Source organism: Anomaloglossus baeobatrachus, chromosome 1 (genome assembly GCF_048569485.1).
Source record: "Anomaloglossus baeobatrachus isolate aAnoBae1 chromosome 1, aAnoBae1.hap1, whole genome shotgun sequence".
NCBI lineage: Eukaryota > Metazoa > Chordata > Amphibia > Anura > Aromobatidae > Anomaloglossus > Anomaloglossus baeobatrachus.
Window position 1 is genome coordinate 618,714,846 of NC_134353.1, and position 27,667 is coordinate 618,742,512.

General features: G+C 43.6%; 1 protein-coding gene across 1 annotated transcript in view; it reads left to right on the plus strand.

The window, feature by feature from the left end:
• The window catches only part of LRRC2 (leucine rich repeat containing 2), a 694,508-nt gene that overhangs the window by 500,323 nt on the left and 166,518 nt on the right, over positions 1 to 27,667 (plus strand). The window contains exon 5 of the mRNA XM_075318763.1: positions 601 to 737. Coding sequence (XP_075174878.1) covers positions 601 to 737 — 137 coding nt within the window. The remainder of the gene's footprint in view (positions 1 to 600; positions 738 to 27,667) is intronic.

Here is a 27,667-nt window from a genome sequence, read left to right on the forward strand (position 1 = left end):
ATTTCAGTCTCTCGATGTGCAAAACTGATAGACACATACCCCAAGCGACTTGTAGCTGTAATAGCAACAAAAGGAGACGCTACAAAGTATTAACTGAAAGGGGACGATTGCACGCCCCAATTTTCAGTTTATTCTTTTTTTCAAAAGTTTAAAATAAGCAATACATTTCGTTCAACTTCACAATTGTGTCCCACTTGCTGTTGATTCTTCACCATAACATTACATTTTCTATCTTTATGTTTGCAGCCTGAAATGTGGGAAAAGGTTGAAAAATTCAAGGGGGCCGAATACGTTCGCAAGTCACTGTATATATATATATATATATATATATATATATATATATATATACAGAGGAAAGCAAATTGATTACATACAAATTAGGTTTGTGTCCAATTTTCATGAACTCACAGAATCCAGTAACTATATATATATATATATATATATATGCAGTATATATATATATCTTCAACAAGCTTACGTGCTATTTTGTTGGGGTGGCAGCAATCAATCAAATTCTTGATCATCATTTTTAAAGCAAGGGATCACTGTTCTAATCTAGCTGATGACAGTTTGTGATTTATATTTTTTTCTGTTTGACAGGATGCCTGAGAAATTTGAAAGAACTCAATGTTAGTTTTAATCATCTAAAAAGCATACCACCTGAGCTGGGAGATTGTGAAAACCTCGAGAAATTGGATGTTTCTGGAAATTTGGAACTCACAGAACTGCCTTTTGAGGTATGATATCTAGGGCGTTTGTTTGGGGTTTTTTTTTAGCTAAGATGAATGTTAGAATTAAGTCTTAGTAAATAGGATACATGTTTGAAAGAACAATTATTTTATTGATCTTATTAACAGCTTAATAGCTTTTATTAGCTTTTATAGTGTGGGTATATACTCTATCAATGTTAAAGCATGTTGGTTACTCAAACTGAAAGAGTTGTACACATTTTGTATTTATATGACTTCAGCTTATTTGACAATTATAGTACATAAGGTTTAGAATGACTTTTTTCTAATTAGCACATACATATTAAATGCACTGCAAATTTATAATCTTGTGTTTGTGTAACTAAATTGAACAGTCTTTAATATACTTTGTTTATATCTCCATAAACAAGTACAATCATTACTTCCTTTTACTAAAATATAACTTTTATATTAACCTGTAACTCTTTTTCTGAGCTCCTCTGTGCAGATTTATGACCACAGACCACATGAATGTTGAAATAAACTTTGATGTGGTCAGAAATCAGCAGAGAGGAGCAGAGAATAAGACAGATAAAATAGATATAATCTCTTAGTAAGAACAAACGTTTTTTCAATTAACAAAATGCAAAGTGAAGGAACAAGAGAAATCTAAATCAAATGAATACTTTGGCGACCTATTGCCTTCAAAACAGTATCAAAACATAATTTCTTCTAGGTACATTTTGCACTCAGTTTTTGAAAAAACTCAGTATGGAGTTTGTTTTAAACATATTGGAGAACTAATCACAGACCTTCGGTGGATGAAGACTTGTGAAAATCCTTCCATTTCTTCATTTAATCCCAGACAGACAATTTTGTTGAGCCCAAAACTCTGTGTCGGCTATATCATCTCTTTCAGGACTTCTTGTTCTTCTTTACCCTTCAAATAACTCTTAATAACTGTCAGAAACTTTGACGACTGTCGGGTTCTGTTCAGATTGCAGATTTTGACACTACACCCAATGGTTTCTCTGGTGTCTGGGATCAACATAGGCAGACTCAAGCATTGACCTGCTGAGTGCGGATTCATAGGCAGGCTAGGAAGAGTTCATCTCTGCTGCTTTGCTTGCTCCTTTCATCACATGTTGTGGGAAGACCTTTCACACCTGCTCCCCTCCTATTTATGCTGGTTGAATCCTTCCCCCTATGCCTGCTATAGTTTTTTGGTTCTTGTAAAAGTTGTGGTTAGTTGATGCAGTTGTGGAGTTTACCTCTGTTGTTTTGTAGCTTCCTTCCAGCTCTTGCTTTTCCTCCTGAATCTCTTATTGTCTTAACCTTTAATCTTTAAGACATTCTTAAATCCCACCTGACATCAAACCCAGGGGTTATTAATGGATAAGCATTGATCAGACACCACCATTACTAACCCAGTAACTATAGAGTTAACAAAAACACACTCATAGGAAAAAAAAAAGTTGATTTGAATAAATGCCCCCTGACATGCCCTTGTTCACCAATTTATTAATTAAAAAGAAATCTTAAAAGTTCCGATGTAATCCAGTGGAGTAATGTAATGCAATGCCCATTGATTCCTATAGAGCTTCATTCTGAGAACAGACTGCTATTTTTAGGCTGGGAAGAGCCAACTAACCATTGGCCCTCCCAACCTGATAATACAAGCCCCAGCTACCTGCTTTACCCTGCCTGGTTACCAAGAAAGGGCACAGCTACACCTTTTTTTTAATTGTTTATTTAAATAATTAAAAAAATATGACATTGTAATTAGAGTTGAGCGCGGTTCGTGGTTCGTGGTTCTCCAGTTCGCGGCTCGAGTGATTTTGGGGCATGTTCTAGATCGAACTAGAACTCGAGCTTTTTGCAAAAGCTCGGTAGTTCTAGAAACGTTCGAGAACGGTTCTAGCAGCCAAAAAACAGCTAAATCATAGCTTGGTTTCTGCTGTAATAGTGTAAGTCACTCTGTGAATCAAACTATTATCACATTTCAGTGTATAGTGTGCGTGAACAGCGCCTTCAGATCACTGCTGTTTCTATAATGGCGATCGCCATTTTTTTTTTTTTTTTTTCTTGTCTTCCTTCCCTAAGTGCGCGCGTCTTGTGGGGCGGGCCAGCATGTCAGCCAATCCCAGACACACACACAGCTAAGTGGACTTTGAGCCAGAGAAGCAACGGCATGTGTGATAGGATCTGCATGTCACATGTCCCTGCATTATAAAACCGGACATTTTCTTCACGGACGCCATTATCTGCCTTCTGCGTCTTTGGTGTCAGACATCACTGTCGCAGCTCCGTCTTCCTGAGTCCTATAGCCGATACAGCTGTATGCGCTGCATACACAGCGTTAGACAGCTTAGGGAGAGCACTTTATAGCAGTCCTTTTAAGGGCTCCAACCGGCAGGGTCAGAGAGCCATAGGTGACAGGTCCTGCAAACAGCAACAGCGTCTGTGTAGCCCAGGTCAGGGATTTCCTACCTGCATTTCACCATTAGGAGGGAATAGAAAGGCAGGCTTCCATTCCTCTACCCAGAGCACCACAATCCTGCCACTGTACCCTCTTGTCCTCTGCACACTCCAACTGATAACTAAGCCATTATACTAGCAAACACTCAGTGTACCTAGTGGCATCCTATACGTGGCTATTGGACTTTGCTATAGTCCCACTAGTGCAAAGACATTTGCAGAGCGCGTCTGCCTGCATTGCACACTACAACTCATTCTAAACAAGCCATTATACTAGCAAACACTCAGTGTACCTAGTGGCATCCTATACGTGGCTATTGGACTTTGCTATAGTCCCACTAGTGCAAAGACATTTGCAGAGCGCGTCTGCCTGCATTGCACACTACAACTCATTCTAACCAAGCCATTATACTAGCAAACACTCAGTGTACCTAGTGGCATCCTATACGTGGCTATTGGACTTTGCTATAGTCCCACTAGTGCAAAGACATTTGCAGAGCGCGTCTGCCTGCATTGCACACTCCAACTCATTAAAACCAAGCCATTATACTAGCAAACACTCAGTGTACCTAGTGGCATCCTATACGTGGCTATTGGACTTTGCTATAGTCCCACTAGTGCAAAGACATTTGCATAGCGCGTCTGCCGGCATTGCACACTCAAACTCATTTTAACTAAGCCATTATACTAGCAAACACTCAGTGTACCTAGTGGCATCCTATACGTGGCTATTGGACTTTGCTATAGTCCCACTAGTGCAAAGACATTAGCAGAGCACATCTGCCTGCATTGCACACTACAACTCATTCTAACCAAGCCATTATACTAGCAAACACTCAGTGTACCTAGTGGCATCCTATACGTGGCTATTGGACTTTGCTATAGTCCCACTAGTGCAAAGACATTAGCAGAGCACATCTGCCTGCATTGCACACTACAACTCATTCTAACCAAGCCATTATACTAGCAAACACTCAGTGTACCTAGTGGCATCCTATACGTGGCTATTGGACTTTGCTATAGTCCCACTAGTGCAAAGACATTTGCAGAGCGCGTCTGCCTGCGTTGCACACTACAACTCATTCTAACCAAGCCATTATACTAGCAAACACTCAGTGTACCTAGTGGCATCCTATACGTGGCTATTGGACTTTGCTATAGTCCCACTAGTGCAAAGACATTTGCAGAGCGCGTCTGCCTGCGTTGCACACTACAACTCATTCTAACCAAGCCATTATACTAGCAAACACTCAGTGTACCTAGTGGCATCCTATACGTGGCTATTGGACTTTGCTATAGTCCCACTAGTGCAAAGACATTTGCAGAGCGCGTCTGCCTGCGTTGCACACTACAACTCATTCTAACCAAGCCATTATACTAGCAAACACTCAGTGTACCTAGTGGCATCCTATACGTGGCTATTGGACTTTGCTATAGTCCCACTAGTGCAAAGACATTTGCAGAGCGCGTCTGCCTGCGTTGCACACTACAACTCATTCTAACCAAGCCATTATACTAGCAAACACTCAGTGTACCTAGTGGCATCCTATACGTGGCTATTGGACTTTGCTATAGTCCCACTAGTGCAAAGACATTTGCAGAGCGCGTCTGCCTGCGTTGCACACTACAACTCATTCTAACCAAGCCATTATACTAGCAAACACTCAGTGTACCTAGTGGCATCCTATACGTGGCTATTGGACTTTGCTATAGTCCCACTAGTGCAAAGACATTTGCAGAGCGCGTCTGCCTGCGTTGCACACTACAACTCATTCTAACCAAGCCATTATACTAGCAAACACTCAGTGTACCTAGTGGCATCCTATACGTGGCTATTGGACTTTGCTATAGTCCCACTAGTGCAAAGACATTTGCAGAGCGCGTCTGCCTGCGTTGCACACTACAACTCATTCTAACCAAGCCATTATACTAGCAAACACTCAGTGTACCTAGTGGCATCCTATACGTGGCTATTGGACTTTGCTATAGTCCCACTAGTGCAAAGACATTTGCATAGCGCGTCTGCCGGCATTGCACACTCAAACTCATTTTAACTAAGCCATTATACTAGCAAACACTCAGTGTACCTAGTGGCATCCTATACGTGGCTATTGGACTTTGCTATAGTCCCACTAGTGCAAAGACATTAGCAGAGCACATCTGCCTGCATTGCACACTACAACTCATTCTAACCAAGCCATTATACTAGCAAACACTCAGTGTACCTAGTGGCATCCTATACGTGGCTATTGGACTTTGCTATAGTCCCACTAGTGCAAAGACATTAGCAGAGCACATCTGCCTGCATTGCACACTACAACTCATTCTAACCAAGCCATTATACTAGCAAACACTCAGTGTACCTAGTGGCATCCTATACGTGGCTATTGGACTTTGCTATAGTCCCACTAGTGCAAAGACATTTGCAGAGCGCGTCTGCCTGCGTTGCACACTACAACTCATTCTAACCAAGCCATTATACTAGCAAACACTCAGTGTACCTAGTGGCATCCTATACGTGGCTATTGGACTTTGCTATAGTCCCACTAGTGCAAAGACATTAGCAGAGCACATCTGCCTGCATTGCACACTACAACTCATTCTAACCAAGCCATTATACTAGCAAACACTCAGTGTACCTAGTGGCATCCTATACGTGGCTATTGGACTTTGCTATAGTCCCACTAGTGCAAAGACATTAGCAGAGCACATCTGCCTGCATTGCACACTACAACTCATTCTAACCAAGCCATTATACTAGCAAACACTCAGTGTACCTAGTGGCATCCTATACGTGGCTATTGGACTTTGCTATAGTCCCACTAGTGCAAAGACATTAGCAGAGCACATCTGCCTGCATTGCACACTACAACTCATTCTAACCAAGCCATTATACTAGCAAACACTCAGTGTACCTAGTGGCATCCTATACGTGGCTATTGGACTTTGCTATAGTCCCACTAGTGCAAAGACATTTGCAGAGCGCGTCTGCCTGCGTTGCACACTACAACTCATTCTAACCAAGCCATTATACTAGCAAACACTCAGTGTACCTAGTGGCATCCTATACGTGGCTATTGGACTTTGCTATAGTCCCACTAGTGCAAAGACATTTGCAGAGCGCGTCTGCCTGCGTTGCACACTACAACTCATTCTAACCAAGCCATTATACTAGCAAACACTCAGTGTACCTAGTGGCATCCTATACGTGGCTATTGGACTTTGCTATAGTCCCACTAGTGCAAAGACATTTGCAGAGCGCGTCTGCCTGCGTTGCACACTACAACTCATTCTAACCAAGCCATTATACTAGCAAACACTCAGTGTACCTAGTGGCATCCTATACGTGGCTATTGGACTTTGCTATAGTCCCACTAGTGCAAAGACATTTGCAGAGCGCGTCTGCCTGCGTTGCACACTACAACTCATTCTAACCAAGCCATTATACTAGCAAACACTCAGTGTACCTAGTGGCATCCTATACGTGGCTATTGGACTTTGCTATAGTCCCACTAGTGCAAAGACATTTGCAGAGCGCGTCTGCCTGCGTTGCACACTACAACTCATTCTAACCAAGCCATTATACTAGCAAACACTCAGTGTACCTAGTGGCATCCTATACGTGGCTATTGGACTTTGCTATAGTCCCACTAGTGCAAAGACATTTGCAGAGCGCGTCTGCCTGCGTTGCACACTACAACTCATTCTAACCAAGCCATTATACTAGCAAACACTCAGTGTACCTAGTGGCATCCTATACGTGGCTATTGGACTTTGCTATAGTCCCACTAGTGCAAAGACATTTGCAGAGCGCGTCTGCCTGCGTTGCACACTACAACTCATTCTAACCAAGCCATTATACTAGCAAACACTCAGTGTACCTAGTGGCATCCTATACGTGGCTATTGGACTTTGCTATAGTCCCACTAGTGCAAAGACATTTGCATAGCGCGTCTGCCGGCATTGCACACTCAAACTCATTTTAACTAAGCCATTATACTAGCAAACACTCAGTGTACCTAGTGGCATCCTATACGTGGCTATTGGACTTTGCTATAGTCCCACTAGTGCAAAGACATTAGCAGAGCACATCTGCCTGCATTGCACACTACAACTCATTCTAACCAAGCCATTATACTAGCAAACACTCAGTGTACCTAGTGGCATCCTATACGTGGCTATTGGACTTTGCTATAGTCCCACTAGTGCAAAGACATTAGCAGAGCACATCTGCCTGCATTGCACACTACAACTCATTCTAACCAAGCCATTATACTAGCAAACACTCAGTGTACCTAGTGGCATCCTATACGTGGCTATTGGACTTTGCTATAGTCCCACTAGTGCAAAGACATTTGCAGAGCGCGTCTGCCTGCGTTGCACACTACAACTCATTCTAACCAAGCCATTATACTAGCAAACACTCAGTGTACCTAGTGGCATCCTATACGTGGCTATTGGACTTTGCTATAGTCCCACTAGTGCAAAGACATTTGCAGAGCGCGTCTGCCTGCGTTGCACACTACAACTCATTCTAACCAAGCCATTATACTAGCAAACACTCAGTGTACCTAGTGGCATCCTATACGTGGCTATTGGACTTTGCTATAGTCCCACTAGTGCAAAGACATTTGCAGAGCGCGTCTGCCTGCGTTGCACACTACAACTCATTCTAACCAAGCCATTATACTAGCAAACACTCAGTGTACCTAGTGGCATCCTATACGTGGCTATTGGACTTTGCTATAGTCCCACTAGTGCAAAGACATTTGCAGAGCGCGTCTGCCTGCGTTGCACACTACAACTAATTCTAACCAAGCCATTATACTAGCAAACACTCAGTGTACCTAGTGGCATCCTATACGTGGCTATTGGACTTTGCTATAGTCCCACTAGTGCAAAGACATTTGCAGAGCGCGTCTGCCTGCGTTGCACACTACAACTCATTCTAACCAAGCCATTATACTAGCAAACACTCAGTGTACCTAGTGGCATCCTATACGTGGCTATTGGACTTTGCTATAGTCCCACTAGTGCAAAGACATTTGCAGAGCGCGTCTGCCTGCGTTGCACACTACAACTCATTCTAACCAAGCCATTATACTAGCAAACACTCAGTGTACCTAGTGGCATCCTATACGTGGCTATTGGACTTTGCTATAGTCCCACTAGTGCAAAGACATTTGCAGAGCGCGTCTGCCTGCGTTGCACACTACAACTCATTCTAACCAAGCCATTATACTAGCAAACACTCAGTGTACCTAGTGGCATCCTATACGTGGCTATTGGACTTTGCTATAGTCCCACTAGTGCAAAGACATTTGCAGAGCGCGTCTGCCTGCGTTGCACACTACAACTCATTCTAACCAAGCCATTATACTAGCAAACACTCAGTGTACCTAGTGGCATCCTATACGTGGCTATTGGACTTTGCTATAGTCCCACTAGTGCAAAGACATTTGCAGCACGTCTGCCTGCGTTGCACACTCCAACTAATTATAACTAAGTTGCATTGTCAGGGATATTTATTCTTTATTATTCTGCTGTTAATAAAGCTAGACCACCACTGCAATCTTCACCACCTCTCAATTTTTACTACCACATTTTCAGTCCACAATCTTGTCGCAATCAACATGAGTGGCAAAATGACAGATGCTGGTGGAAAGGGGAAGAGGCGTGGTGTAAAAGGCAAAAAAGGTTTTGTCCGTGGGGAAGGTGGCAAAGCTCCATTATCATCTGCTGAAGATAGACCATCTACCAGCAAAAGTAAGATGTCTACTACTTACCGTGGACAATCCGATGTGCTCCCTTTGTTACGGACACGAACAACAGGAACAAAGGTAGATGATGGGCAAAAAAGGAAAATGCTTGAATGGATCTCAAGTGGTCCAACAAGTGCCCTCTCTGCCACTTCAAGTACCGCATCCAAAAAACACCAGTCCTCTGAGTTGTCATCCCAATCAAACTTGCTTTCTCCCAGCTCTGAAGTCTCCATCAGCCCTGCACAGTATGGTGGAACTGAGATGGCTGAGTCTGCAGAGCTGTTCAGTCACACTATAGCCTGGGAATCAGAGGTCTGCTCCCAAGCTACAGTGAGTACAGAACAGGAAATGGTCTGCAGTGATGCCCAGAACCTTTGTGACTCAGATTCAGGCCGTGAGGACCAAGTTTCTGAGCATAATGTTGACCCTTTGTCACAAACTGTAACACCTGTGGTTATAGACAATGAGGAACATACTGATGAAGATGAGACGCAGATACCCGATTGGGATGACAACTTAAATATTCGTTCAGGGCAAGAAGAGGCTCGGTCTGAGGGGGAGGGGAGTGCAAACACAACAATTGATGATGACGTTCTAGATCCCACCTACTGTCAACCCCCAGTCAGGCACTCGAGGAGGTCAACAGAGGCGGTGGAGGAGGATGCAACCGACGACGAAGTTACCTTGCGCCTTCCTGGACAGAGTCGGAGCACTGGTAGCACGTCTACAACTGCATCCTCAGCCACCACTCTGCCTATGAGCATTATTCGTGGTGGATCAACAGGTCGCATGGCCTCTAAGCCTTGCCTAGCCTGGTCCTTTTTTCACATCGAAAAAGATCGCCCAACTCATGTGATATGTAACATTTGTCATGATTCTGTTAGTAGAGGTCAAAACCTCAGCAGTTTGACAACTTCTTCCATGAATCGTCACATGACTAAATATCATAAGTCCCGGTGGGAAGCTCACCGTGCTGCAATGCGGCCTAGTGGAGCGAACCATCCACCGCCCGCCCCTTCCACTGCATCCGCGCGCTCTTCATCTTCTAGGACTGTGGGGACAGCTGCCACACCTGTTTTTCCACGCAAAACTTCCACCACTGTAACCGCAACAGGCAGTTTGCTTGTAAGGTCGTCAGTTGGTTTGGAAGGGGAAACAAGTGAGTGTGTACAGCTCTCTCAGACATCGATAGCACCAACGTTGGATGAAGGCAACATCATGTCTCCGCCTGCACTTTCCTCACAAACCTGCATTTTTCCAGGGACACCCTACTCAACACCGTCTACACACAGCAGCCAGATCTCTGTCCCTCAGATGTGGTCAAATAAAAGGCCACTTCCTCCGACCCATGACAAAGCTAAGAGGTTGACTCTATCCCTCTGTAAGCTGTTGGCTACCGAAATGCTGCCTTTCCGCCTAGTGGACACACAGGATTTTAGAGACCTTATGTCTGTCGCTGTGCCCCAGTACCAGATGCCTAGTCGCCACTACTTCTCTAAGAAAGGTGTGCCCGCGCTACACCAGCATGTCGCACACAACATCACCGCTTCCTTGAGAAACTCTGTGTGTGAACGGGTGCATTTCACCACCGATACTTGGACCAGTAAGCATGGACAGGGACGTTACATGTCGCTGACTGGGCACTGGGTAACTATGGTGATAGATGGTGAAGGGTCTGCTGCACAAGTCTTGCCGTCCCCACGACTTGTGTGTCAATCCTCTGTCTGTCCAAGTTCCGCCACTGCTTCTGCATCCTCCACCTCATCTGGGTCCTCCACCTCCGCCCCAAGCCTGCCTGGTCAGGCCACCAGCGTTCTCACTGCGCAGAAGGAATCACGCACCCCTCATTACTATGCTGGCAGCAGAGCGCAACGGCATCAGGCGGTCTTTAGCTTGACATGTCTTGGTAATAAGAGTCACACAGCTGAGGAGTTGTGGTCAGCTTTGCGGTCCGAGTTTAATAAATGGTTGTCTCCACTCAAACTGCAGCCTGGTAAGGCCGTGTGCGACAATGCTGCAAACCTGGGTGCGGCACTTCGCCTGGGCAAGGTGACACACGTACCTTGTATGGCTCACGTGTTGAACCTTGTCGTGCAGCAATTTTTAACACACTATCCCGGCCTAGATGGCCTTCTGAACAGGGCACGAAAACTGTCAGCTCACTTCCGCCGTTCAAGCGCCGCAGCAGAGCGACTTGCATCGCTCCAGAAGTCTTTCGGCCTGCCGGTTCATCGCCTGAAATGCGATGTGGCGACACGCTGGAATTCAACTCTCCACATGTTACAGCGACTGTGGCAGCACCGCAGAGCCCTGGTGCAATACGTCATGACGTATAGCCTGGGCCAACGAGATGCAGAGGTGGGGCAGATCACCCTGATGGAGTGGTCTCAGATCAAGGACCTATGCACCCTTCTGCACAGTTTCGACATGGCGACGAATATGTTTAGCTCTGACAATGCCATTATCAGCATGACGATTCCAGTCATTTACATGCTGGAGCACACGCTAAACACTATTCGGAGTCAGGGGGTGGGACAACATGAAGGGGAGGAACTACAGGAGGATTCATATGCGCAAGGGACAACAACATCACGAAGGTCCAGACGTTCATCATCACCAACGCAGCAGGCATGGGACCATGGGGGACAGGGATCGACAAGGGCGCATAGTAGCAGGCGAAATGTTGAGCAAGGTGCAGGAGAACATGAAGAAATGGAGGACGAACTGTCCATGGACATGGAAGACTCAGCGGATGAGGGAGACCTTGGTCAAATTTCAGTTGAAAGAGGTTGGGGTCAGATGTCAGAGGAAGAAAGAACGGGTAGCACCTCTATGCCACAAACACAGCATGGACTTGGTCCGCATGGCTGCGCAAGACACATGAGTGCCTTTTTGTTGCACTACCTCCAACATGACAGTCGTATAGTCAAAATTAGAAGTGATGATAACTACTGGATTGCCACACTATTAGATCCCCGGTACAAGTCCAAATTTTGTGACATAATTCCAGCCATAGAAAGGGACGCACGTATGCAGGAGTATCAGCAGAAGCTGTTACTAGATCTTAGCTCGGCTTTTCCACCAAACAACCGTGCAGGTGCAGGGAGTGAATCTCCCAGTTGTAACTTGACAAACATGGGACGGTCTCGTCATCTTCAACAGTCTACCCGTACCAGTAGGACCTTTTCTGGTGCCGGTAACAGCAATTTTATGGAATCTTTTCATAATTTTTTTAGACCCTCTTTTGCAAGGCCACCAGAGACAACAAGTCTGACACATACTCAACGGCTGGAGAGGATGATACAGGAGTATCTCCAAATGAACATCGATGCCATGACTGTGCAACTGGAGCCTTGCTCCTTTTGGGCTTCAAACATAGAAAAATGGCCAGAGCTCTCCAGTTACGCCTTGGAGATTTTGTCGTGTCCAGCTGCCAGCGTTGTCTCTGAACGTGTATTCAGTGCTGCTGGGTGTGTGCTGACAGATAAGCGCACGCGTCTGTCCAGTGACAATGTGGACAGACTGACGTTCATCAAAATGAACAAGTCATGGATCCAGAAGGAATTTACTACCCCTGTGTCATCCTGGGGAGAGTAAATGCTTGTGGATTTGGAATGTGCTTGATGCAAATCAAAACATCCTGTTTGCAACTAGGGCCCAAGTGCTGCCACTGATGTGGTGGGTGTCTGTGTGGCCCAATTTTTGGAAAAAAGGGAGACTCCGCTTGGAGTAACCCTTGCTTGCTGTGTTTTTAAAAGAAGCCAAGATGAACAGAGCTGGGATCAGGAAAGACTTTGCTACCTACCCCGGTGTCATCCTGGGGACGGCTAAGAATAGCGTATTTTTGAATGTGCTTGATGCAAATCAAAACATCCTGTTTGCAACTAGGGCCCAAGTGCTGCCACTGATGTGGTGGGTGTCTGTGTGGCCCAATTTTTGGAAAAAAGGGAGACTCCGCTTGGAGTAACCCTTGCTTGCTGTGTTTTTAAAAGAAGCCAAGATGAACAGAGCTGGGATCAGGAAAGACTTTGCTACCTACCCCGGTGTCATCCTGGGGACGGCTAAGAATAGCGTATTTTTGAATGTGCTTGATGCAAATCAAAACATCCTGTTTGCAACTAGGGCCGAAGTGCTGCCACTGATGGGGTGGGTGTCTGTGTGGCCCAATTTTTGGAAAAAAGGGAGACTCCGCTTGGAGTAACCCTTGCTTGCTGTGTTTTTAAAAGAAGCCAAGATGAACAGAGCTGGGATCAGGAAAGACTTTGCTACCTACCCCGGTGTCATCCTGGGGACGGATAAGAATAGCGTATTTTTGAATGTGCTTGATGCAAATCAAAACATCCTGTTTGCAACTAGGGCCCAAGTGCTGCCACTGATGGGGTGGGTGTCTGTGTGGCCCAATTTTTGGAAAAAAGGGAGACTCCGCTTGGAGTAACCCTTGCTTGCTGTGTTTTTAAAAGAAGCCAAGATGAACAGAGCTGGGATCAGGAAAGACTTTGCTACCTACCCCGGTGTCATCCTGGGGACGGCTAAGAATAGCGTATTTTTGAATGTGCTTGATGCAAATCAAAACATCCTGTTTGCAACTAGGGCCCAAGTGCTGCCACTGATGGGGTGGGTGTCTGTGTGGCCCAATTTTTGGAAAAAAGGGAGACTCCGCTTGGAGTAACCCTTGCTTGCTGTGTTTTTAAAAGAAGCCAAGATGAACAGAGCTGGGATCAGGAAAGACTTTGCTACCTACCCCGGTGTCATCCTGGGGACGGCTAAGAATAGCGTATTTTTGAATGTGCTTGATGCAAATCAAAACATCCTGTTTGCAACTAGGGCCGAAGTGCTGCCACTGATGGGGTGGGTGTCTGTGTGGCCCAATTTTTGGAAAAAAGGGAGACTCCGCTTGGAGTAACCCTTGCTTGCTGTGTTTTTAAAAGAAGCCAAGATGAACAGAGCTGGGATCAGGAAAGACTTTGCTACCTACCCCGGTGTCATCCTGGGGACGGATAAGAATAGCGTATTTTTGAATGTGCTTGATGCAAATCAAAACATCCTGTTTGCAACTAGGGCCCAAGTGCTGCCACTGATGTGGTGGGTGTCTGTGTGGCCCAATTTTTGGAAAAAAGGGAGACTCCGCTTGGAGTAACCCTTGCTTGCTGTGTTTTTAAAAGAAGCCAAGATGAACAGAGCTGGGATCAGGAAAGACTTTGCTACCTACCCCGGTGTCATCCTGGGGACGGCTAAGAATAGCGTATTTTTGAATGTGCTTGATGCAAATCAAAACATCCTGTTTGCAACTAGGGCCCAAGTGCTGCCACTGATGGGGTGGGTGTCTGTGTGGCCCAATTTTTGGAAAAAAGGGAGACTCCGCTTGGAGTAACCCTTGCTTGCTGTGTTTTTAAAAGAAGCCAAGATGAACAGAGCTGGGATCAGGAAAGACTTTGCTACCTACCCCGGTGTCATCCTGGGGACGGATAAGAATGGCGTATTTTTGAATGTGCTTGATGCAAATCTAGCTGTGAAGTGTACAACTGGGGCACAACTGCTGCCACTGAATGGGTGGGTGTGTGTGGGGCCCAATTTTTGGAAAAAAGGGGAGACTCCGCTTGGAGTAACCCTTGCTTACATTGTTTTTAAAAGAAGCCAAGATGAACAAGTCATGGGTCAGCAAAGACTTTGCTACCTACCCCAGTGTCATCCTGGGGACGGCTAAGAATAGCGTATTTTTGAATGTGCTTGATGCAAATCAAAACATCCTGTTTGCAACTAGGGCCGAAGTGCTGCCACTGATGGGGTGGGTGTCTGTGTGGCCCAATTTTTGGAAAAAAGGGAGACTCCGCTTGGAGTAACCCTTGCTTGCTGTGTTTTTAAAAGAAGCCAAGATGAACAGAGCTGGGATCAGGAAAGACTTTGCTACCTACCCCGGTGTCATCCTGGGGACGGATAAGAATGGCGTATTTTTGAATGTGCTTGATGCAAATCTAGCTGTGAAGTGTACAACTGGGGCACAACTGCTGCCACTGAAGGGGTGGGTGTGTGGGGCCCAATTTTTGGAAAAAAGGGAGACTCCGCTTGGAGTCACCTTGCGGTGTTTTACATGACTTTAGAAGGGCGTGCCATGCCTATATCTGTGTGTCCTCCTCTTTTTCCTTGTCCAGCTGTTTTGTTTTCGCATGAGTACATGTCCTTGTCACTTTCCCATGTGTTTGTGTTGTGTTGTGAGTTGTTTGTCACCTTTTGGACACCTTTGAGGGTGTTTTCTAGGTGTTTTACTGTGTTTGTGATTGCCTGCCATTGTTTCCTATGGGCTCGAGTTCGGTTCGTCGAACGTTCGACGAGCCGAACTCGAGCCAGACCCCCCGTTCGGCGAACCGCCTCGAGCCGAACCGGGACCGGTTCGCTCATCTCTAATTGTAATCCCTCTATTTTTGATAACCAGCCAAGGTAAAGCTGACAGATGAGGGTTGCAGCCCTAAGTTATCTCTGCTCTGCCTGCACTTGTTATCAAAAATTGCCCCCATTTTGCTTCCTTTTGCAGACCCCTAGCCCTTACTATGACTTACAGCAATTTTACAGGACAAATGTTTGGGTCTCCATTGCTTTATATGGGGTTCAGGGTCTTGAGCCAATTTCAGGTGAAGCCTGGGTCTCAAACTGAACTTTTAACTGAAGTCCTGCTGAAACTGGTGAACATGAACTTCCATAGGTCCATTTATGCCTATAATTAACATTTCTGTTTTAGCAGATTTTTTTACATACCTATAAATTTCAAAAAGATCCCCTCGGAATGGTGCAAGACAAATCCTCATCAGTCAGGGTCAACAGTGGCACAAGAATAACAACAAAACTATAAAAATATATCTACTTTATTACTAACAAAAATAAAATAATCTCCTTTATATAACTAGGATATATGTGCAAATTATAAAGACAGAATTTTCCCCAAGGGGCCTACACAAAAAAAGGATCCAAAATATGGGGCTGTGCTGGGTAACCAGTTGAAAGATAAGCTCTATATGTGAATCAATAGAAAAAATAATCAAATTAGTGTGCAAAGTACATTTTTAAAATAAACATACATTATACCCAAGGAATATACAAACATAGAGCAGCATCTAGTATAAAATAATAAAATAAGGGAATAATCAATAAATGTCCAGTTATATTAACGGGCCTAGTGCCATAATATTTGGACAACCCAAAGAAAAATTTTGGGTAAGCAATCCTAAGTTCACAATGTTAGAAAATGTAAGGTATCAATAAACAGCACAGTTACCTGCTAGAGCCTATTAAATTTGCCGTTCTCTGTGTTTCATCACCTTTAGACTTCCTCGTGGGGGCAGTTGTGTGAGACAAGGTTTACCCAAATTTTTTCTTTGGGTTGTCCAAATATTATGGCACTAGGCACTTTAATATAACACTGGACATTTTTTGATTATTCCCTTTAGCAGGTAACTGTGTTGTTTATTCATTCCTTAGGGACAACTTTGTCTTTATATTTTGCACAATATGTCCTAGTTATGTAAAAGAGATTATTTTATTTTTGTTAAGAGTAAAGTATATATTTTTATAGTTTTGTTGTTATTCTTGTGCCACTGTTGGTCCCTGATATATGGGGATTTGCCTTCCACCATTCCGAGGGGGTCTTTTTGAAATGTATATCTTTTTGGGTGACACCTTGCATAGGGATTTTTGATTACGTATTTTTTACATATCTGCCTCAAATAATTGCACAGTATTGTGTATATTAGATATTAATATAACTTAAAGAGCAAGTAAAAGAATATACAACTCACTGTTATGAATTGTTTAAAATACTACTCTTCTAAACAATTATAATAAACGTTCAGTAGTTTCAAGTGCAGTGAGTAAAGGCCCTGTCACACACACACACACGCACACACACACACAAACACACACAAACACACACACACACAGACACAGATAAATCTGCGGCAGATCTGTGGTTGCAGTGAAATTGTGGACAATCAGTGCCAGGTTTGTGGCTGTGTACAAATGGAACAATATGTCCATGATTTCACTGCAACCACAGATCTGCCAAAGATTTATCTCTGTGTGTGACGGGGCCTTAAGAGCAATGACCTTGCCCATTGCACATCAGTGTAATATTGGCTATTTTACTCTACCTTGTACAGTAAACTACTCAGAAACTACGAATTCATTCATTTTTTGATAATGTGACAGCTCACAGAAAGGATCTAATATGCATGAAAAGTCCAGTTACAAGTTCTGGAAGCAATGATTTAGTCCCAACTATACTGTGGCTTTAATATCCCAATGTTATGTGTGTATATGTTAATAATTGTGTTTATGCTGCATGCTACTCCATATCAAATTTTAATTTGTGCCACATTTCAGTTATATTATGTCACATATTGAGCTGTTAATAGGGTACTTCTACTTTACTTGTGAAAAAGAGCAAACAGGCTAGGCGTCATACAGTACCATAAAACAAGTATCTCTTTTGTCTACTTACCAATTTCATGTTGTAAAACCCCTTTTCTTTCTTACAATTCTTCAATAAAAATTTTACAAGCTTAAAATCCTAGACCTGCTCTGCATCTTCCATAAAAAATGCTATTGAGGGAAGGAGAGATTGATAGCTGGAAGTACAGTTCAGTCTCACAGTTCTGATGGTCTCGTAAACCTTTATGATGCCGTCAGAGATCGTTGACTGAATTACAGCCACATTTTCAGTTTCTCCTTGAATTCCGCATGCTGGTGGTTATCAGGTGATAGGTCTCCCTCATTCATATACAATCTATTTCTGGGAATGGAATCCATACTGTACTTACTTTACTTGATCAATATTAAACGTGCTAGAACTGATGTATTTTCCTTTTTACTTCATTCACAGATTTCAGAGACATGTATAAAGTGTTTATCAGTAAATAATTTAACAGGGCAATTTAGTGGAAAAAGGATTTACATGTGTTCTTTTATGGGCTATGCTTTTTTCTATTAGAACATTCAATGACTAAGTTCCTATCAAGGCACTGGATAAAAATTCTCCAAAGAACTTATGCTTTCCTTGTTTATGTTCGCCTTGAGATCATAGGATTATAGATTGGGCAACTAATACAAAAAATAGGTAAATTGTATAATCCTTCATGGATTCAAAATTATACATACTCAAAAAGTGCAAGTGAACCGTTCTTTAACCCCTTTGTGTTACAGCAAGGTTTGGGCTTTAATCTTTAACTGTATTATTGTTGTTTTTTAAAAGCCATAACTTTATTTTTCCTGCGGCATAGTCATAGGAAGACTTGTTTTTTTTTGTGATGAGTTTAATTTATCAATGGAATTATTTTAGCCCCTTCACAACCTAGAATGTACCAATACATCCTAAATCATGTCAGGGTAATTACCACTGGCTGCTGCTGTGAGCCAGTGGTGATTCCTGCACATGTCTGCTGATTTTAACAGCAGACGTGTGGCTAACAGTCATGGGTGGATCCGCGATTCACCCATACCTGTTAACCCCTTAGATCACGCTGTCAAAATGTAACAGCGCAATTTAGATGGCAGTGATCCCGGGAAGCTGATGGTTGCCATGGTAGCGATAGGTAATGTGATGTCTCCTGTTCCTATCATGATGTATTTCCTGTTAGAGCCAACAGAGAGCCGGATCTAACAGGAACGCTGCATTTCTGCTGATCAGAGCTGTGCAGCACTAATCAACATAAATTAACAAGCAATCAGACTGCTGATCCTTACAGTCCCCTACGGAGACTAGTAAAATAAAAGAAGAAAAAAAAAGAAAAGAACCCTAAAAGTTCAAATCACTCCCCATTCGCCCCATTGAATATTAAACAATAAAAAAATTAAAATGTACACACATTTGGTATTGCCGTGTTCAGAAATGCCTGATCTATTAAAATATAAAATCAATTAACTTTATTGGTATACAGCGTAGCAGCTAAAATTTCCAAACGCCAAAATGAAGTTTTGCAATACCAGGCGATCAAAAAGTAGCATCTACACAAAAATGGAACTATTAGAAATGACAGCTTGAGATGCAAAAAAATAAGCCATTACTGAGCCCCATATTTTGAAAAATGAGAATACTATGGGTCGCGGAAAATGGCGCAAAAAGTGCACCACTTTTTTGGACACACTTCTTAATTTTTTTTCACCCCTTTAATAAAGGTAGACCTATACATGTTTGGTATGTACGAACTTGTACCAACATGAGGCATCAAACTGACACATCAGTTTTACTATACATTGAACACAGTGAATAAAATACCCCAAAAATAATCGTGCAATCAATTTTTTTTTTCCAATTTTTCCGCACTTGGAATTTTTTTTGCCGTTTTCCAGTACACTATATGGCAAAACTCATGGTTTCATTTAAAAGTACAACTCGTCCAACAAAAAAATAAGCCCTCAAATAGCAAGCTTGACAGAGTTATGGCTCTCGGAAGAAGGGGAGAACCCCCCTTCCCGCCCCAAAAAAAACCGAAAAATTGCCTGGTCTTGAAGAGGTTAATGTGCATATAATCGATCAACACTTTTATTGAATCTTTCTAAATTGTAAAGTGCTGTGAAATATATTGGTACTATATAAATAAAAATTATTATTATTATTATTATTATTATTATTATAAGAACTAGAAACAAGACAGTAATTCGAACCAAAAGAATTTCAAGTTTGAACTTATTTTATTCTTAAAAAAATGTTCACCATTAGAAATAACTGTCAGGTTATCATTATTCTATGGGTTGATATGATCATACCAAATTTATAGCTTGTTTTATGTTTTGTAAGTTTAGAGCAAAAAAATGACTGTTTAAAATTTTTTTTTTTGGTCACTATATCTTGATACTTATAACTTTTATTCTTCTTTAGATTAATTTGCAGGAGCACTTGTTTTTTGTGGGAGAAGCTGTAGTCTTTACTAGTACCAGTTTTAGGTGAAAATGACATTATGATCACTTTTTATTTCAATGTTTGGTAGGATCGTTGAGCAAAAGAAAATAAATTTGAAATTATTTTTTAATTTAATCTTAATGGAGTTTATCATGTAGAATTATTGACATGTTAATCATAGAATGGTAGAGATGGAAGGGACCTCAAGGGCCATCGGGTCCAACACCATGCTAGTGCAGGTATTCCTAAACCATCCCAGCTATATGTTTATCCAGTTTCCGCTTGAAGATTTCCATTGATGGAGAGCTCACCACCTCCCGTGGTTGCCTGTTCCACTCCCTGACTGCCCTCACTGTCAGAAAGTTTTTCCTAATGTGTAATCTGAATCTCTTTCCTTTTAGTTTCATCCCATTGCTTCTTGTACTTCCTTGTGCTAATGTGAATAGGGTGGTTCCCTTTGCACTGTGACTACCTTTTAGATATTTGTAGACTGCTATTAAGTCTCCTCTCAGCCTTCTTTTTTGCAAACTAAACATGCCTAGTTATTTTGGTCAGTCTTCATATGACATGATTTGCAGACCTTCTACCATCTTGGTTGCTCTTTTCTGAACTTGCTCCAATATATCAATGTCTTTCTTGAATTGAGGTGCCCAGAACTGTACACAGGTTATGTTAAGTTTGTTGTGTTTTGATATGATTATGGTAATAGCCAATTTATATTTCTTTTTATGTTTTACTATTTTTGCTTTTTAAAAAGAATCCTTTATTTGTCGTCATTTTGTGAGACTCCCTAACTTTTTTACTTTCATTGTGAATACAGGACATACGTAGTTTTTATTGGTACTATTTTGGGATGTCTACAATTCTTTGGAACAATTTTTATTTAATTTTTTGAAAGGCAAGATAAACTGAAAAAGCAGTTCTGGATTTGTTTTTCCTAATTTCTTTATAGCATCCACCATGCGCAATAAATACAATGTAGTTTTATAGTACATGTTGTTATGAATGATTCCAAATATGTGTTGTTTTAGTGAGAATCTTGTGGTCTTGCTTTTATTTACAACTAACTGTAGTACCCATGTGTATTTCTGTGAGTCTGTCTCTGTCTGTCTGTATCGGTTTTTCTGTCTGTCTCTATCTCTGTCTCTGTCTCTCTCTATCTCTGTGTCTGTCTGTCTCTCTCTATCTCTGTGTCTGTCTGTGTCTGTCTGTCTCTCTCTATCTGTCTCTCAGTCTCTTTTCCTGTCTGTCTCATTCCAGGTCTGTCTCGCTCCAGGTATGTCTCTTTCCCTGTATGTCCCTTTCCTCATCTTTCTTTCCTCGTCTGTCTCTTTCCCCGTCTGTCTCTTTCCCTGTCTGTATCTTTCCTCATCTGTCTCGTTCTAGGTCTGTTTCTTTCCAGGTCTATCTCTTTCCCCGTCTGTCTCGTTCCCCGTCTATCTCGTTCCCCGTCTGTCTCGTTTCCCGTCTGTCTCATTCCCCGTCTGTCTCGTTCCCCGTCTGTCTCTTTCCCTGTCCTTCTCTTTCCTCATCTGTCTCGTTCCAGGTCTGTTTCGTTCCAGGTCTGTCTCTTTCCCCATCTGTCTCTTTCCCATCTGTCTCTTTCCCCATCTGTCTCTATCTCTTTCCCTGTCTCTTTACTTGTCACTGTCTCTTTCCCTGTCTTTTTCCTTGTCCCTGTCTCTTTCCCTGTTTTTGTCTCTTTCCCTGTCTCTTTCCTTGTCTCTTTCTTTGTCTCTTTCCTTGTCTCTTTCCTTGTCTCTGTCTCTTTCCCTGTCTGTCTTTCTGTTTCTTTTCCTGTCTGCCTGTCTCTTTCCCTGTCTGTGTCTCTCTGGCTCTGTCTGTCTCGTTGACTGTCTGTCTCTTTCTCTCTCTGTGTCTTTTCCTGTCTGTTGGTCCTCTCTTTCCCTGTCTCCTTCTCTCTGTCTGTCTGTCTCCTTCTCTTTATGTCTCTCTCTATCCGTCTCCCCACTGACATCTTATTACTTCACACATAAGCTTCTTATGCTAACAGTTTATTTTGTTCCTATAGCAACCACTGACAGTTGCTATTAATAGCTTGTAGCTCCCACCTCCATTCAGTTTAATGGAGGCAGGTTTTTGGAGACTAATTGTAAAGTGCAGGGTTAAATTTGTCCATTCAAACATATTCTATGACGTTCCCTGAGTCACATGGGGTGTCTGTGCAAAATTTCATGATTGTAAATGCGACTGTGCGGATTCCTTTAGCGGGCATACACATACATACATACACTCAGAATTAAATATATTAGACTAAACCATTTTTACATACAGTATATATACTGTATATGTATATACAGTTCAAGCCAGAAGTTTAAATACTCTATCTAAACTAAAAAGATACATATGCATATTTTTCTTACTATCTGACATGAAATCAGAATAAACCTTTCCCATTATAGGTCAATTAAGATTACCAAAATCTAATATATAAAGCTGAGTGTGTGTATGTGTGTGTGTGTGTGTGTGTGTGTGTGTGTGTCTGTGTGTATGTCCGCAAAAGGAATTTGCACCGTCGCATTTACAATCATGAAATTTTGCACAGACGCCTCATGTGACCTAGGGAGCGTCGTAGACTATATTTTGACAGAAAAATGTGACCCCATGCTTTACAGTTAGTCTTTAAAATCCTGCCGCCATTAAACTGAATGGAGGTGGGAGCTATAGGTTATTAATAGCAACTGTCAGTGGTTGCTATAGGAACAAAATAAACTGTTAGTTGAAGCTTATGCGTGAGGTGATATGATGTCAGTGGAGAGATGATAGAGACACAGACAGAGACAGATGGGGAAAAAGATAGACGGGGAAAGAGACAGAAGGGGAAAGAGACAGATATGGAAAGAGACAGATGGAATAAAGAGACAGCCCTGAAAAGAGACAGTCCTGGAAAGAGTCAACCGGGCAAAGTGACAGCCCTGGAAAGAGAGAGCCCTGGAAAGAGACAGACAGGGAAAAAGACAGACGGGGAAAGAGACAGACCTGGAAAGAGACAGACCTGGAAAGAGACAGACCTGGAAATAGACAGACGAGCAAAGAGCCAGCCCTGGAAAGTACAATACCTTTAAACCATATGGGACAACCCTTATGATGATGTCATGTCTTTGGAAGCATTTTGATAGGCAATATCTGAGTTAATTAGAGACACACCTGTGGATATATTTTAATGCACACAAGAAACACACTGCTACTTTGTGTAGCATCATGGGAAAGTAAAAACAAAATACAGCCAAGATCTCAGAAAGAAAATTTTGCACTTGCACAAGTATGGTTCATCCTTGGGTGCAATTTCCAGATACCTGAAGGTGCCCCATTTCATGTGTGCTTTAGAATACATCCACCTAGGTGTGCATTAAAATACATTTACCCATGACCTAGGAAGAAAATCCAGCTTTCTACACTGCAACACAAAATCCATTGGTAATTATCTGATTTCATGATTCCTTGCATACAGTCAAGATAGGTCAGTTCAGACACTGTGCATCTCACTCATTTATATGACGGGCTCCCAATGCAAGCCTTATTTGTGTGCATGTCCTATGCTAAACAACCACCCCTCCCCTTTAGTGTGGAGGTTTGTGTGGCTGTATCATCAGCATCATGCACCTGGGCTGTGGCCATCTTTACTAGGAGGGTTTACCACATTCTGCATGTGCCTACATCAACTGAATTGGCTCCTATGGTCTGTGATTGGTTTTTGTTTTTTTGTTTTTTTTTATATAGTTCTATGTGTCTTTTTTCATACAGTCAAGATACCCTGTGCCAGAAGCAGAAAAATAACTCTATAACATCTTTTAACCTCTACCTTAATTTATTGTGGGTTGGGTTTTCCTTTCTTTGTAGGCCTAATTCCATTTTAGGTAAAAAGTAGAATGATGTGCTTTATCAAAAAGCTTCATCTTGGTCTCATCTGCTCACAAGATGCTTTCCCAGAAGGTTTTTGTCTTACTTGTGTACAATTTAAGATAATACAGTCTAGCATTTTTATTTTTCTGTGTAAGCAGTGGGTTTCTACTGAATCTTCTGTCATAGCGTTTCATTAAAATATTGATGGATACTATTCGCTGGTACAGATACACACTGAGCCTGCAGGACAGCTTGAATTTCTTTAGAACTTGACTGGAGCTGCGCATCCACTATCCAGACTATCCTGCATTGCAACCTTTTATCATTTTTTTTTTCTGTCATTTACGTCCAGAGAGATTACTTACAGTGTCATGGTTCATAAACTTGATTATTAGTGATGAGCGAGTATGCTTGTTACTACTCGGTACTCGCACGAGTATCACTGTACTCGGGCTACTCGGCGGGGGCCGAGTAATCTCGTGATACTCGTGCTGTACTCGTGGTCTTCATCCCTGCATGTTGGCGCTCTTTTGAGAGCCAGCCCTCATGCAGGGATTGGCTGGCAGACCACTGCAATGCCACAGCCCTGTTAGTTGTGGAATTGCAGTGATTGGCCGGCCTGCACAGCGTGACCGAGCCTTTATACCGGCCGGTGCGCTGTGCTCTGCACACAGCCATCCAGACAGTCAGTGCAGGGAGAGTGTTGCTGCTTCAGGGAAAGGTTTGCGGCCCTTTATAGTTATTTCCGTAGCAGGGCTGCAAACAGTGTGACCAGAAGTCCTTCTCAGGACTTATATAGTTGTATACAGGCAGGCAGGGTATAGCCAGGTTGGAGTGCAGTAGCAGAGTCCTTCTCAGGACTATTGTTGCTGTATACAGGCAGGGTATAGCCAGGTCGGAATACAGGCTAGTGACCAGAAGAGTCCTTGTCAGGACTATTGTAGCAGTATACAGGCAGGCAGGCAGGCAGGGTATATAGCCATTCCTAGTGGTGACCGTATACCAGCCTTCATCATATCTGGGGCTGGTGTACACAGTCTAAAACAGTCCAGATAGTGTCAGACTTCTCAGTAATTGTCGCTCCTAAAAACCTGTTAGGTTCTTAGTGCGTCCGTGCTTGCATTTAAAAACCGCACGTGTGTGCCTGTCGGTGGCAGCGTACAGGTGCACGTTTTGCACAAACTATTATATAACGCACAAGTCTAGTGTATAATACACGTCAGTCAGCAGTGTCTGATAGTGTCAGACTTCTCAGTAATTGTCGCTCCTAAAAACCTGTTAGGTTCTTAGTGCGTCCGTGCTTGCATTTAAAAACCGCACGTGTGTGCCTGTCGGTGGCAGCGTACAGGTGCACGTTTTGCACAAACTATTATATAACGCACAAGTCTAGTGTATAATACTCGTCAGTCAGCAGTGTCTGATAGTGTCAGACTTCTCAGTAATTGTCGCTCCTAAAAACCTGTTAGGTTCTTAGTGCGTCCGTGCTTGCATTTAAAAACCGCACGTGTGTGCCTGTCGGTGGCAGCGTATAGGTGCACGTTTTGCACAAACTATTATATAACGCACAAGTCTAGTGTATAATACACGTCAGTCAGCAGTGTCTGATAGTGTCAGACTTCTCAGTAATTGTCGCTCCTAAAAACCTGTTAGGTTCTTAGTGTGTCCATGCTTGCATTTAAAAACCGCACGTGTGTGCCTGTCGGTGGCAGCGTCAGGCTCCATATTGTCCCTGGATAGAGACGTGCATGATGGCCTGTAAACCTGAAGTGCCCATTGTAAGGAAGTGGGTCTATTGTAGTATAGCCCTTAGGCAGGGCAGCCAAAAATTTGGAGGCTCCACATTGTCCCTGGATAGAGATGTGCATGAGGGCCTCAAAACATTGTTCCCATTGCAAAGGAGCGGGTCTCCTGTCGTTGTAATGCCCATTCTGAAAGAATGGGCGAAAAAATTTACCACTGGGGGTATACCTGAAACAACGGCCTAACTATTGTAACGGTCATCATGATGGCGCATGAGGAGAAGGAGGAGCAGTCCAGTGATTAGCCAAAGTCCAGAAGTGTGTTACCATGGGTGAGTGGAGGTACATGGCAAATTCCCGTTACAAACTTTAAATTCCGCTCTCATTTGCTGGTGGTGTGGTTAAGTCTGGCCCAATCCAACCCTTGTTCATCTTGATCAGAGTCAGCCTGTCAGCATTTTCAGTTGACAGGCGGGTGCGTTTATCTGTAATGATTCCACCTGCAGCACTAAAAACACGCTCTGACAAAATGCTAGCGGCAGGGCAGGCCAGGACTTCCAAGGCGTAGAGAACCAATTCATGCCACGTGTCCAGCTTGGATACCCATTAATTGTAAGGCACAGAGGAATGTCGGAGTACAGTTGTTTGATCTGCAAGGTACTCCTTGAGCATCTGGGCAAACTTAGGATTTCTTGTGGCACTACCCCGCACCTCAGGGGCTGTGGTATGTGAGGGGCTGAGAAAACTGTCCCATATCTTAAAGACTGTTCCCCTACCTCTGGCGGATTGGACTTGTGCCCCTCTCGGCTGTACGCCTTGGTTGTCCACTGATTTCTGACCTATGCCGCTAGCGTTTTGTGAGGGGAATGCTTTGCCTACTTCCGTGACTATGGCCTTCTGGAACTGCTGCATTTTGCCTGACCTCTCCGCCTCGGGAATAAGAGACATAAAGTTCTCCTTTTAGCGTGGGTCTAACAGTGTTACCAACCAGTAATGATTGTCAGCCAAGATGTTCTTAACGCGAGGGTCACGAGACAGGCAGCTTACCATAAAGTCAGCCATGTGTGCAACACTCTTAACAGCCATCACTTCAGTATCCTGACCAACACGATGACTGAACATGCTGTCCTCCTCCTCCTCCTCATCATCATCTACCCTGTCCTCTGGCCAGCCACGCTGAACCGAGCATATGACTGGTGTGCATGTCATATCCTCAATTTGGCCGGAGAGTTGCTCCATGTCTTCATCCTCCTCCTCGTCATAGTCCTCCATTGCACGTTGTGATGAGACGAGGCTGGGCTGTGTTTTATCACCCACACCCACTACTGTTCCTTGCTCCAACTCATCGCGCTCCGCCTGCAATGCATCATGTTTGTTTTTGAGCAGAGACCATTTTAGAAGGCAGAGAAGCGGTATGGTGACGCTAATAATGTCGTCATCGCCGCTCACCATCTTGGTGGAGTCCTCAAAGTTTTGGCGGATGGTACATAGGTCGGACATCCATCTCCACTCCTCAGGTGTTATGTGTGGAGTTTGACCCATTTCCCTACGGCTTAGGTGATGCAGGTACTCAACAACTGCCCTCTTCTGCTCACATATCCTGACCAACATGTGCAGAGTTGAATTCCAACGCGTGGGGAGTGGGGACATCACACATCAGTCTGTGAGCCGGAAGATGCAAATGGCGCTGAAAGCCGGCAAGGCCGGCTGAAGCAGTAGGTGGCTTTCGAAAATGTGCAGACAGGCGGCGATCTTTTACCAGCAGATCAGACAGCTCTGGGTATGACTTTAGAAACCGCTGAACCACGAGGTTGAGCACATGGGCCACGCATGGACCATGTGTCAGCTGGCCTCGCCTCAAAGCCACCACCAGGTTCCGGCCATTGGCACACACAACCTTTCCTGGCTTTAGGTTCAGAGGTGTGAGCCAGTGATCTGCATGCTGTTTCAGAGCTGTCCACACCTCTTCTGCATTGTGGGGTTTGTCACCTATGCAGATTAGCTTCAGCACAGCCTGTTGCCGCTTCGCCGAGGCAGTGCTGCAGTGCTTCTGTGTCGCCCTGGACAAGCCAGGGGCCACAGAGCACAACACTTACACACCCCACACTCCCTGCAGGCACATCATAGTCAAAACACAAAATCCTTGTTGCCTTCCCCAGGGGCTGTTGTCCACACCAGGGGAAGGCAACCCTTGCCACCCACCAAGGAGTTCACAGTCCTGGAGGAGGGAAAACACAGGCAGTGAGAGTT